The 14,124-nt window shown below is 36.5% G+C and overlaps 1 protein-coding gene across 2 annotated transcripts; it reads left to right on the top strand.

Moving 5' to 3' along the window:
* Window positions 1–379: 379 nt before the first annotated feature.
* Window positions 380–11,600, top strand: aub (aubergine). Of its 2 annotated transcripts, none has more exons than XM_064435942.1 (19): window positions 380–522; window positions 1,315–1,679; window positions 2,232–2,369; window positions 2,642–2,801; window positions 4,182–4,293; window positions 4,975–5,100; window positions 5,529–5,630; window positions 5,713–5,806; window positions 5,891–6,018; window positions 6,559–6,819; window positions 7,132–7,274; window positions 7,588–7,733; window positions 8,028–8,139; window positions 8,220–8,349; window positions 8,527–8,764; window positions 8,990–9,066; window positions 9,144–9,316; window positions 10,254–10,353; window positions 10,568–11,600. In XM_064435942.1, the coding sequence occupies exons 2-19, from the start codon at window positions 1,319–1,321 to the stop codon at window positions 10,730–10,732; spliced, it is 2,766 nt and encodes a 921-aa protein (XP_064292012.1). In that variant the 5' UTR covers window positions 380–522; window positions 1,315–1,318; the 3' UTR covers window positions 10,733–11,600. The 2 variants fall into 2 exon arrangements, with proteins under 2 accessions (XP_064292012.1, XP_053601023.1); XM_053745048.1 differs by having other exon boundaries at window positions 5,529–5,634; window positions 5,717–5,806.
* Window positions 11,601–14,124: the final 2,524 nt, after the last annotated feature.

The following is a 14,124-nucleotide window of genomic DNA, read 5'->3' as shown; positions in this document are numbered from 1 at the left end:
TGACAGAATAACAGTCCATTCCATAGATTTTCATTCATTTTACCATTGATTTTACCATATACTTAGGAAGGGCACCGCGCGGCCGCGGCATTTTACAAAAAGATTTTAAGAGGCCCATTCGCTTCACTGTGCATTCACTATAGTCCTAAAGTCAAACGACAAGACAGCGTAAGCAAAGAGTATGAGATAGGTAGGATAGATCATTTCCACACAACTTTACAATACGGTCTTAGAGGTACGGCACGCCCTAAAATATCGCAACATAAAGGTGGGACTGCGCCATTACTACGTTGGCTGGTTGACCGGATACGCGGACTGCACAGGACGTGCATTGCGTGGGCATGAGTTTTACTGCCAACATTACGGTGGCGCAAAGTTTATATGTCATTCTTTTTTTTTTTATTCCACATTTCAATTCAACTTTATTTACCTATTTCCGCTTCGTCTTTTCGTCACCCACCACTTGAACGTACATAAGTTTTTTGATTCATGGGTTTTAACATTTGATTTAAATTAGAGAAGGTAAATATGGCTTCATTTTATGCTATTCCTAGTTTGCGAATGATATGTGTGTTATGATACAAAAGAATTAGTTCCCACTTATATTACTTTGCGTAGGTACGTTGTTAGGATATTTTGTCACTTAAATTTCTTTAGTTGTGAGACCAGAATTGTCTATATTACAGCTGTTTTAATGGTCTTTATAAACCTACAACTAGCAGTCGGTCAAATAGGCACTTACCGAGGTGGTTAGGAATTTTTGGGTCCATGCTATATGGCCGCCATTTTTTGTTGTAGTAAATATTTTGGCTGATAAACTATTCTGTTTACAACGTTTCAGTCCACACCCACTACCGACTGGCGTGTGTTTCTTAATTAATCTAAAAGTACCTGCTACAGTATAGTATCTATTAGTTATTTAATATTCCCCTTTATTTTAATTTTGTTTTGAAAGTTTATAGGCCTACCTTCAGAGCTTTTCAATTCAAACCATTGTAGTAGGTAGGTACCTAACTAACCTTCGTAAAACTATACGGAAACTACAAACATCCCATCTTTAAATAAATGTAAAATAAATAAATATATTAGGACGAATCACACAGATTGAGCTAGCCCCAAACTAAGTTCAAGACTTGTTGTATGGGATACTAACTCAACGATACTATATTTTATAACAAATATATATCGGTTCAGTGGCAAGATCTTTACCACTGCGCCACCGAGGTCGTCATCTTTAGCACATCTATCGTATTATAGACTATACGTACACATGTCGAAAATAACAAAATGTTAAGAATATCTGTTTTGATTCAGAGCCATGAGTGAACGAAGAGGTCGAGGCCGAGCTCAACGTGCAGGCCGCGGTGACAGTGGTGGCGGCGCGCCGCGTCGTCCGGGCGAGCAGATGAGGTCCGGGCCACCGCAGGGCGAGCAATTGCGTTCTGGGCCGCCGCAGCGCCCCGGCGAGCAACTGCGTTCCGGGCCGCCGCAGCATGCCACGGGTCCTCGCCCACAGCCGCCCATGGCCTGGGGTCCGCCCACTGTGGCGCCACCAGTCCGCGCTGGTGTGCCCACTCCTACTGTACAGGCAGGCAGAGCCTCTCATCGTACTACACCCACTACCCATGACCATCCAGGGGATGTGGATATTCAACAGCGTATGCAAAAAATTGATTTAGGTCAGTATTTCCACAAGGATTCCTTTCTAAATATGATGCCGGGTCCGCAGCAACGTGTTAGCTAACACAAAAACATTGTTACTAAAGTAACCGATTAGGGGTGTGAACTAAGAAAAATAAAAACATGTTTACTGAATCTAATGGATAACATCCTCCGCGTTCGCCTGTGGGGAAGGAAATTGACTCATTTTGTGTAAGTGCTCTCTAAAGAAAGACGTAGAGCAGCACAGCGCAATATGGAGTAAACAAACAACAACAATAGGCGCAGTGGATGGGCGTTTTTCCTAACTTTTTAATAACATGTTTTGTTTGAAAATTTTTGTTATTTTATAACTGCTACTACAGTTATTTTGAAAAACTTGTAGAATTTGACTGTCTATAAAATGTTTTGATGATTTTCAATGTGTTACAAAATTATTAAATAGATACAGAATCATGTCTTTATGCCTCATGGAGTAGATAGCCATAATTTCTCATAAACCAAAGGCCACATTTAGCTAAATATCTGGCCATATCATCTTAATTTAAAATAATGCTGTAAATTATTTCTAGGTCAGCCATCTCAGGCTGGTGCGGGTGGGGACCCAGGCAGTGTGGCGGGACGCGGGTCTCGCCGCGGCGGTGGTCGCATTCTACCAGAGCAATCAATGGTGTTGCGCACACGGCCTACTTCTGTTACATCAAAGAAAGGCAAATGCTGATCTAAATCTATTTTATAAAATCTCCAAACTTCAAGACACAATTTGCTGCTAGTGTATTTACAAAATAAAATAAATGATAAGTACTATAGGTTCGCTGGAAAATATGCTTAGCAATATGCATAACATCATTGGTCCATACATAGACGAGTATTGTTTTTTTCTTTTATTGGGCAATATTGTATTGTTTTCAAAATAACATACATGTCTCAAATCTTAGTTTCAATGAGGTGCAAAATTACATGAACATTATAATTTATACAGGCACCACTGGTAGACCTCTGGATTTGATGGCAAATTACTTTACCGTGGAAACGACGCCACAGTGGTGCCTTTACCAGTACCATGTGGATGTAGACCCGGCCGAAGACAGCACCGCTGTGCGCAAAGGCCTACTACGTGTTCATGGCCCTACTCTAGGCGGGTGAGTACTAAATGTCTTGATCATAGTTTTGTTACAGATAATACCTATGTAGCTGTTGGAATATTTAAAAAGTCTGTCTTTATATATAATACAAGTCCTCATCGTCTGTCGGTCTGTCTGTATGAATGTGATAAACTAAAAAACAACAATCCAGGATTTCTGTACAGTTCTAACCAATAGTGTAATTCCTGAGGAAGGTTTAGGTGTAAAATTTATTTCTGGTTTTAATTGACGAAGGGACGACGTACATGAGAAAATTCTTAGTTTGCACTACTCAAGATATATATATATATATATATATATATATATATATATATATATATATATATATATATATATATATATATATATCTTGAGTAGTGTATATATAATATATTGCTAACACTGCCAATTCCTTTTTTAAAATGAAGTGTATTGTGTGTTATGTAAGTGACCTAAAACAAACATGTTACATAAAAAAACCTGTACATTGAATAAATTTACATTAAAATAAAATTAGGCGATAGAGTCACAACAACAGAGTAAGAATTTGAAAAAATAATCTGTGTGTCTGTCTGTTTGTACACGCTAATCTTCGGAACTACTGGATGGATTTGAATGAAACTTTTTTTATTATATGTATAGCTATAAAGCCTGGGCAACATATAGGGTATAAATTATTTTGAAAACTGGAACACCAGATGGAGAACAATGATGGTACAGCTAAACTATAGGAAATATAGAAATGACACCTTGACAAAAGTTATTCAAGCCTGATGAGCATTTTCTGTTGAGATATAAAAATTGAAGATCTGGAACACCTGATGTAGACCTATGATGGTACAGCTAAACTATAGGGAATATAGTAAAGACGACTTTACAAAAATTGTTTAGTCTGATGAGCATTTTCTGTTGAGATATAAAAATCGAAGATCTGGAACCCCTGATGTAGGCCTATGATGGTACAGCTAAACTATAGGGAATATAGAAATGACGCTCATAAAAGTTGTTCAGTCTGATAAGCATTTTCTGTTTAGGTATAAGTATCGAAGATTTGGAACACCTGAAGAAGAGTCATAATAGTTCAGCTAAACTATAGAAAATATACTTTTTCATTCTGATTAGCATCTTCTGTATGTATAGGTATCGTTACATTTGTCTGTAAGTACAATTAAATTTCTCTAATAATTTTGACTCCTTACCAAAATTGTTCGGCCACGCGAACGAAGGCGCAGGCATCAGCTATTACTATAATAATTTATTCTGACCTTGATTTTAAAAAAATATATTCTATTAATATTAAATAAAACACTATACAACTTGTATATCTTCTTATTTTTAAAGAAAATTTACGAAAATAGGGTTTAAAATCTATTGTGACATTTGAAAATTCATTTTCAGTTATTTGTTTGATGGTGCCGTGCTTTACACTGTCAAAAAGCTCCACCCTGATCCAATGGAGCTGTATTCCGACCGGCGCACTGACAATGCGCGTATGCGTTTGATCATTAAGGTTTGTTTCTATTGATCTGTACAAGAGCAAGGGATCTGACGATGTGCCGCGACTATATGAATATTTTCTACATAGACGCTAATATAAAATACATCCATACTAATATTATAAATGCGAAAGTCATTTTCTGTCGCGTACCCACATGCATGGATGGGATACTATCTATCTCTTATCGCGATCCACTTTACGACTTGACTGAACTGCATCGCAAATTCGTACCATCGACTTAATTTTTTGTATTAATGCTATTCATTTTAGGTTCCTAAATTGAACTGAGTTGCATTGGAATCGTTCTGTAAAAGTTGATGGTAGGCCTGCTGGCTGATTTCATCAAAGAAATTTGGAAAGCATTGCCCCTTTACACATTCATTACTTGCAAACGGGCGTCGCGAGTTGTTACCAGCTGCGAAAGCTATTTAATGGAAAAGATAACACTGCCAAATTAAACAGGACTCCGATGTAATGTGAGAACTTATCTTGTTGTTGATTCTTGTTCTTGGTTCGCACACCCTACCAAAGCATGGACGTCCCGTGCCATATCGACGTCAGCTTTGGAATTATGTGGTGGTAGTACATACATAGGAACTAATGGCAGAGACGCGTCAGCTTACAACTTTCACATTCAAACTTAAAACTTTATATCTTTAATAAATCATAAAAGTTAATAATACTTTGTTTCAGCTTACTTGTGACGTCAGCCCAGGAGACTACCATTATATTCAAGTATTTAACATCCTGATTCGGAAATGCTACAACTTGCTCCATCTGCAGCTTGTTGGAAGGGACTTCTTTGACCCCGTGGCTAAGGTAATCACATACTATTTTAAATAGTAGTATTCATCTGTACCCATGTGGATTTCAAAATGCACTAAACTTCAAACTGTGTTTATAAATATGTTCCTAACTTAAAGTGATGTAATGCTCTTTGCGTATTTGGGCACCTAATTAATATCAAAACTTAACTCTACAACACCACCACCGCCTCGGATCACCTGTGTGATGCTTGTGCTGGCGTAAGGAAATAATAATAGCCTACATACTTCTGAAGTTTCGTTCTGGAGATAATTTCGATACCAATTTTATTATTTATATTAATACTAAAGTACTAAAGTATTTAGTAAGAAAAAATAGCTGTGTATTGTTCCAAAATCTATTAATTTTTATGTTTAACTCTAGCTTCATTCAAGAATTTGTGTGAAGAGAAACTAATCCTAAGTTTTTTTTTTTTTCTTCAGATTGATATCCCCGAGTATAAACTTCAGGTGTGGCCTGGTTATAAGTCTACAATAAATCAATATGAAGATCGTTTACTATTGGTGTCTGAGATCACACACAAGGTACCTTTTGGAGATGTGTTATTTTTTGTACACATTATGAATTAGATCATTTTGACATATTTAATATGTTTTTGTTTCATAGGTACTGCGCATGGACACAGTTTTGCAAATGCTCAATGAATATGCTGCTACCAAAGGCAACTATTACAAGAAGAACTTCTTGGAAGATGTTGTTGGTTAGTTATTTCCACTATGAATTTTACATGCATCATTCTTGGTTATAATGTCCTAAAATTATAATTGTTTTTATTATCTTTCAGGTAAGATAGTCATGACTGACTATAATAAGAAGACATACAGGGTCGATGATGTCTCCTGGGAGGCTAGTCCAAAATCTACTTTCAAAATGAAGGATGAGTCTGTTACATACATGGACTATTATTATAAGGTGAATAGATTGTTATAGAAAATAATCTCACATATTATATTACAATAAACAGACCATATATTGTCAAATGTTTCAAAAGCATCAGGTTTATTCTTTATCCTGGCATTTTGAAAGTGATGATTGGTTTTGCTCAGATTAGTATTCATACTAATTTTTACCATTGGATTGATTGATGAAATTGCGAATAAATCCAGTTAATGACCCAAGTTCAATCATAGGTTTACCTGGGAGAACACAACCAGAAAATAATAATAGCAATAGGGTAACGCGGGTGGAGCTGCGGGACAGTGGCTGTATGAAAGTTGCTATCAATTTTATCAGGTGCCAAAAATAAACAATGTATGACATTGCATGTGGAAGTTGTTCGCCAACAATGTTGGAGTCAAAAAGCGTTTCAGTTATAATTTAATGTGGACAAAAAAAACTAAACTATAAATAAAATTGATTCGTGATTTGATAACCATGTTTCTTTATTTGAATGCATTTATACATTTTATTTTATATACAAGTACACTATTAATTATCCAAACTATTTGTCAGAAATACAACATCCGCATCCAAGACTCGGGACAGCCGCTGCTGATCTCGCGCTCGAAGCCGCGCGAGATCCGCGCCGGCATGCCGGAGCTGGTGTTCCTGGTGCCGGAGCTGTGCCGGCAGACGGGGCTGTCGGACGCCATGCGCGCCGACTTCCGCCTCATGAGCGCCCTCAATGTGCACACCAAGATCGGACCCGCGGTCCGCATTCAGAAACTGTTGGCCTTCAACCGCCGTCTCACGCAGACCCCTGAAGTTGTTAAGGTGAATTGATGATGATAAATTGGCTACTTTATTCTGTTAATACATACATACACTATCGCGTTTGCACCCTTGCCGATGTAGACAGAACCCTGAGTTGAGAAACTCAAAAGCCGTGAATTATGTAGTTTTTTATCTTGTGCTTGTCTAGCAGATTATAATTTATTAGTCATCAAGTAATTTATGTAGCGTTTCAATATGATATCCTCTCTCGTCAGTGAGAAGATAGAAAGCAAAAACTATTCATCCAGAACCCGATATGAGATAAAATGCCTCATTTATTATGCAAAATTTACAAGGTATTATATGCAACAGGAATTAGCAGACTGGCAGCTGAAGTTGTCCCCCAACCTGGTAAAGATCAAGGGTCGCCAGCTGCCCACCGAAAACATTTACCAAGGCGGCGAGTCCAAATACCCAGCCGGTGATAGTACTGAGGGCTGGACCAGGGACATGCGGTAACTTACCAAGATTTTTAACTCAATTTTAAAATATGAGAGCTTTATTGTAGTTGCGTATGGGCGAATTGTTAATGTAATATCAACATCAAGAAAACTCACGCCATAGTACAGGGCTGTCGTGCGCGCACATTGGCCGAATAAAATAGTGTGTTACAACATTTTTTTCACATAATAACTGGCTCCAATTACAGAAAACAAAACATAAATATGACCTATGGAAAATTATTATAACAACCCAAGAAAATTGAATGAACATTCTATCGTTTTGCTAACGTTGGGATTATTTGAAAGTGATTGGTTTATTGAACAGGTCAAAGCAGTTGCTGTCCCTAGCGCAAGTTCCCTCGTGGGTGGTGATCACGCCGGAGAGACAGCGTCGTGACGCCGAGTCCTTCATCGAGTGCATCCTGAAAACCGGCGGCGGCGTTGGCTTCCGCATGCCGCGGCCGGAAGTAGGTGAGTGTGCACAGGAAATATACATGCCATTAGTTTGCACAGACAAATATTACATATTTATATTATTTTCTTACAACCTCCCGGCCATTCTCATACAAAGCGGTAGATTGGGCATTGTGAAACTGAGCACATAGTGAGGGACAAGATATTAGGACTTTGTCCAATTTCTAATAAGCTTTACTCTTTCTTGTATGAGAGAAACAAAACATATGTCGAATTTTAATCAGTTTCGGGCATCATTTTTAGTAGTTAATAAATTTCACAAAAACTAGTACTGTATTCATTATTTTTCAGTTGTCATTCAACGAGATGGGCAGATGGATTATGCCAACATGTGCGAGAATGTTATCGCCAGGAAGAACCCGGCTTTGATTATGTGTGTCTTGGCCCGTAAGACAGCTGATAGGTAATATGCTTTTATATGTACATATGTTACTAACAGTTTAGAAACTACACAGTGTGTATATATATATTTATTTATTTTAGGTATGAGGCAATTAAGAAGAAGTGCACTGTAGATCGCGCAGTGCCAACGCAAGTGGTCTGCGGTCGTAACTTGTCCAGCAAATCGGCTATGTCCATCGCTACCAAAGTGGCGATACAGATTAATTGCAAGGTAAGGATCTTTTACAATATTTAAGTACTATAAACAGTTTCAGTAGTAATAATACGATACATTCTATAAATATAAACAATTAAGATAGTTTATATAACAAAATAGAATGCATAGTGTAAGTAGCTAACACTATTTTAAATGTAGAACATATATTTTAAAGAATCATACAATTTGCAGCTGGGTGGTGCACCCTGGACTGTGGCAATACCCCTCAAGACGATAATGGTCATCGGGTATGACGTGTGCCACGACACGCGTAGCAAAGAGAAGAGTTTTGGCGCATTTGTTTGCACCCTTAATCAGGCGATGACACAATACTACTCTGTCGTCAACGCACACACCTCTGGAGAAGAGCTTAGCGCTCACATGGGCTTCAACATTGCATCTGCTGTTAGGAAATTCAGGGAAAAGAATGGTAAAAATCCTAACTAATAAGTAAATTTGTTACCTCTTCATATTTTGTCTACTTATCTTGAAATTAGAGTTAGGAGGAAGACGGAGCACGGGCTTTCATAACAAAAAAAGTACAGTTTCCTTACAGTACAAGAAATGTCACAGGACGAAGCAGCAAACATAAGCTAATTTAGCATATTAACATATTTGCTATTGAGAAACTCCTTTTAATTTGTTAAATTTTCAGGGGTATTGCCTAACCCGATCTTCATTTACCGAGACGGTGTGGGTGATGGACAAATCCCATATGTACTAAGCCATGAGGTAAGCTTTTATTTGAAGAAATAGTCAATTATATATCTATATAATTATATTCAACATAAAACATATAATTTTCATAGGTTGGAGAGATCAAGAAGAAATTGACTGAGATTTATGCTGGAAACGAATTTAAGATGGCGTTCATCATTGTGTCGAAACGCATCAACACCAGGATATTCCTGGACAACGGCCGCGGCGGCGACAACCCGCGTCCCGGCACCGTCATCGACGACGTGGTCACACTGCCCGAGCGGTAAGTGATCATTCACACCCACTAATGTACAATAGTTTTGTATTCATTTTTAGATAATAGTTATATACCGCCGCCGCCGCTACCGGTTTGACCATTTGAGTGTGCATGACGTACTCGACCTCCATAATCTGACATAATAGATACTTTCAGACACTTGAAGATCACAAAAATCCAAATGCCACTCCGCATTGTACCTATTTAGAGTTCCTCGCGCTATATTTGAAAGAACCATAGGTTTGTGTGTTTCTTCCCCAGCCGCGTCGGAGCCGAGGGTCCACTTGCCTACTTTTTCTTCTACTCTTTGCACTGTATGTTTTTAGACCATCATTGCTAAAACCGCTTTTCGAGATTACTCTAAAATGCAGCAGCGTGTGAACAAGTAATAGAAAAAAATAATAATAATAAAGTACTCATACCATACATCGCGATACTTAAGATTTTCTTTTAAATTATTAACATCAATAATGATTTATTTAATTCATTGAAAAACGTAAACAACAAACTACAAAGATTTCACATCAAACTTTTTTATGAGTAGGTAATAATAAATCATACAGAACTATGGAATCGACACTAAAAATAATAGGCAATATTTCACTCCATCTATCTCTTTCTATCCTATTTCTTTCACAGTCACACTTTCTATCCTATTTCTTTCACATTCACACAGGCGTACACGGTATTTTAAAGATCAGATTCGCAGAAGAGATAAAATATACCAAATTGTTTACTTTGCAATAATTTTAAAAGTTGAATTGCTTCACTTGTCGATGAGATAAAATTTCTTATTATTGCTTTTACTTACGTAAAAAGCGATCATGCATGTAGTTCATAATTAAAAAGTTATTGTCCTCTCAGAGACTCAAAGATATGATCCATAATTATTACAACCAATATAATAGCTTGAATTTATTTGGCACCGTTATATTTTGTGCAGATACGATTTTTACCTGGTGTCGCAAAATGTCAATGAGGGCACCATAGCACCAACCTCATACAACGTCATCGAGGATTCGACCGGCCTATCGCCAGATAGGGTAAGTTTTCTGAAAAACAATTTCCCAAATGATATATGTATAAATGGCATGATTGTAGTTTCCAAAGTAAATTCAGAAGGCGTTTTTGAAATTTTATAATGTGGTGCATTCATAATGCAGCTATATGCAGAATAATAAAATGTAGTATTCATTAATTTGTCCACGGATTTTGATTGCTCTGAAAATAACAAGCATATTCTTTTATTCTTTACAGATACAGCTGCTTACGTACAAGTTGACCCACTTGTACTTCAACTGCTCGTCGACGGTGCGGGTGCCGTCGGTGTGCCAGTACGCGCACAAGCTGGCTTTCCTCGCCGCCAACAGCTTGCACAACCAGCCGCATCACTCGCTCAGCGAGACGCTCTACTTCCTGTAGGCTGTAGGGCTGCTGGCTATGATATGTTCACGTATTAGAAGACCATATTAAATATGCGTATATGACAATAAAATGTGTGCAAAAAAATTATGTACCAATCTTTGAAATTATTTGATGTAGTAAGGTTGATTTTCAGATTACGCTAAATGATTAAATTAACTTGATTTTGACTTTGGTTATCAGGAGTAATCAAAAGTATTTTCCTATATAACATATCATAGCTAGCTTTTTTTGTTATGTTCTCAAATTGTTGTTAGCTAGTAAGAAATAAAATAGTTTCGCGTCGAGAACGATTTTGAACATACGAGCATACGCCAGGAAGATGGTTCCGCATAGTATTCGCGTAAATACATGACGCGAGTTTATTAGGGGTTTAGTTTATACTTCTTTAGTCAGAAAATTGTTAAAACATAAAAAGTGTTTGACACGCAGTAAGCCTCTCGGCGTATTAGTAATAAGTAACGAACATGCTGATTCCTCTTTTATATTTTGATTACCTCATAAAAATATAAGTTTAGATCTGATTAAGAAAACTATTTAGACTAGTGGTAATGTAAAGCATCAGGCAAAACATGGTATCTGACTTGCACACAAAACAGAAATATTATGATTTTGTGACAAGGAGGTGCTTGTGCCATTAGTGCCATTATGTGTTGTGAATTTAAGGAGAGAATGAAAAATAATGAAAGAGTTTGGAGTTCACTTATATTTTTGTTATAATTCTTTTATATTTTGAAGCTACATTTCAATAAAGTAGTTGTATATTGTGTAGTTGAACTTCTAATCAGAGATAAAAATAATTTCTCGTTTTCACTTCGAATTATTTTTATGTGTGTCGACTACACAAATAAATGTTATATTTTTGCAACGTCGCCTTTTATTTACTTAGATTATGACATGTGGTGTTCCGTTTTGGCCTTGCTCACCTTTGATTTGAGAGATTGGATAAAATCTCCAAACTTCAAGAAACGCACGCATTAGCTTTAATGAGCTGCTAGTGTGTTATAAAAAAATATGTCATTCTGCATTATTTGGTCAAGTGGTGATACTTGATTTTAAATAAAGGCCTTACCAGTATGAAGTCCATATTTTAATAAATCTTCAGGTGTGAAGTGTTCCGAACATATTTTTGACCATTAACTGGCTCGAAAATTTTGCAGTAGCGTGTGGCGGTTTCCCATAGTTTTCGAAGATTTTTATCTTTTGAAAAACGATGTCATTTCGTTACCCGAATAATATGCAACATTGTAAATTTTCACAAACGAATGCTTGCGTAATGAAAGGATTAATAACGTTATTATAAACGTTTTGATCAACTTAGCAAAAGGCGGCAAAGCTTTTGTTTACCAAACCACACAGTGCTGCACTTTAGCGCGATAAAATCGCAGTAATACTGCCTATTAGGGTTAGATTATTTTTTTACTGTAGGTAATTGAAATAGGTACTGCATCGTCACAAGGTTAGGGCAGTTTCGCCTTTAACAATAGGTCGTCGAACAACTGTATCCATATAGGCCAGTACACCAGTATTTTTCAAACAGATGTGTATTTTTATAACACTGGTTGGTGGGGTCCTATATGGGTGTAAATAAAACAGAAAAAACAAGTATTTTTATTTTCAGCACTTTTATTTTTATCTCTTCTTCAGAAATGAATATTATGATGATACCTACTTGATATAGACTAAGTACATAAATAAACCAATCAGATAAACATGAAAAATTCATAATACATGCATGATCTAGATCAGCAGTTCTCAAACCTTTTTGAAGCTATCATTAGCTACTCTTTAGAAAAGCTAAATTTGACAGCGTCCTAAATGTGCACCTAATTTGTAAAATAAAAAGATTTCTTTCAAATGACATGTCAAGATTTTTTACATTTATTTCCATACACATAACCAAGGATTAATGTTTCAGTTGGTCCCTCCATCCTGATGTCAGAATGGAGGGATCATTATTTTTACTAAATATTTATGCCTAATTAAGAGGTACAGTCAACAGCACCATCAATTAGTTACCCCACAAGTACCTCTATGGCATGTTAATTAACAGTTTGCAACGAATTTGGGTAAGTTGATATGCTTAAAATTTATAAAGTATCAGATTTAAAATATATCATAAGGTAACCATCCAGTACAATTCTGACTATTACAAAGACATTTCTTTCTGTTGCTTGTTAAAATTACAGAGCTTTGTTTTACAGAACTGTAGTTGAAAGTTATTTCAGTATGAGGTTCAATATCAGAACAGCTAAAGATAGCCAGCTTGGGGATTGGGGTGTTAACCCTCACAGGAACTATGATACAGTTGGCATCACAGCTATGGTTAATATACCTACCAATATTACCTAAGTAAGAAGGATCTACAAATGTCTTAATGACACCATTATTACTAAATTCTTGCAAACAAAATATATAGTTCATTTTACTTTCATTTTTGTTTTTATTATATCGTGATATTGCTTCAGACTCTGTAATGATTTCACCAGCATACTCACAAACAAATGTGTATTTTGGTATAAATGTACTGGTGTAAAGTCCTAGCCCCTTAGTTACACAGTTATTTATATATAATCCATCAATGGGACCTTTTTGTACATATCTATTTTTGCAATCAAATGAACAATTGCATAAGTCGTTACATTCATAAATAGGATATGAACTTTTTGAAACTTTTTCGAAATTTATTAATCCATCACTATAGTTGGCACCACCAGATTTAAAACAACACTGACACTTCTCTGCTGGTTCACAAAGTAGATTACAATCGCACATGTCCATAATTTGTGAATTAAAATTATTGTGTATCTCTTTGGATTCTGCATCACTTCCTAATGGTCCTGGAATGCTTTCACTTATATAAACAATTAAACAACTATCATGTGAGTAATTATCTTTCATCTTAAGAACGCTGTGCACATAAATGTGTTTACTTTCTCATGATAACGTAGTAAGTAGGTACTAAGTGTTGAGTCCTGTGGTTGAGCCACTCTTGGAGTATGGTATCGCATATTCATAGAATTGGATTCACGGATGGATTGTACATACAATCCAGGTACATATTTTCAAATTAATTGACATTACACCTGTTGTATATCTTTCCCAACATTTTATCACTTTATGTACGTACTACAATACAAAGGGAGGGACCCAAACAAATTACTCTCTTCTGTTTACTGAGTCCAAGAGAAATACAAAAAACAAAAATCGTAAATTACCATGCTATTATATGAAAAAAAAACGTGCCGTTGACAGTGACAGCTTTGGTGACAAACATAGCTGCGTCATCTTCCTTCCTCAAGTAAATTGGCCTATTCACAGACCAGGGGGCATTATGCCGTCATTAAAATGGCGTGTGTTCGCCGATCCATGCAATATTGTGAATTATTTAT

Source organism: Plodia interpunctella, chromosome 5, assembly GCF_027563975.2.
Source record: "Plodia interpunctella isolate USDA-ARS_2022_Savannah chromosome 5, ilPloInte3.2, whole genome shotgun sequence".
In the NCBI taxonomy this organism is placed as follows: Eukaryota; Metazoa; Arthropoda; class Insecta; order Lepidoptera; family Pyralidae; genus Plodia; species Plodia interpunctella.
Note: the sequence above shows the minus strand (reverse complement) of the source record. Positions and strands in the feature narration are given on the sequence as shown.

What these genes read in the sequence shown, in the direction of transcription:
- aub (XM_064435942.1), top strand. Translation starts at nt 1,319, where the DNA reads ATGAGTGAACGAAGAGGTCGAGGCCGAGCTCAACGTGCAGGCCGCGGT. An exon ending in TTCTGTTACATCAAAGAAAG is followed by an intron (nt 2,370 to 2,641) that starts GCAAATGCTGAT and finishes TAATTTATACAG; the next exon opens with GCACCACTGGTAGACCTCTG. An exon ending in GCCCGTAAGACAGCTGATAG is followed by an intron (nt 8,140 to 8,219) that starts GTAATATGCTTT and finishes TATTTATTTTAG; the next exon opens with GTATGAGGCAATTAAGAAGA.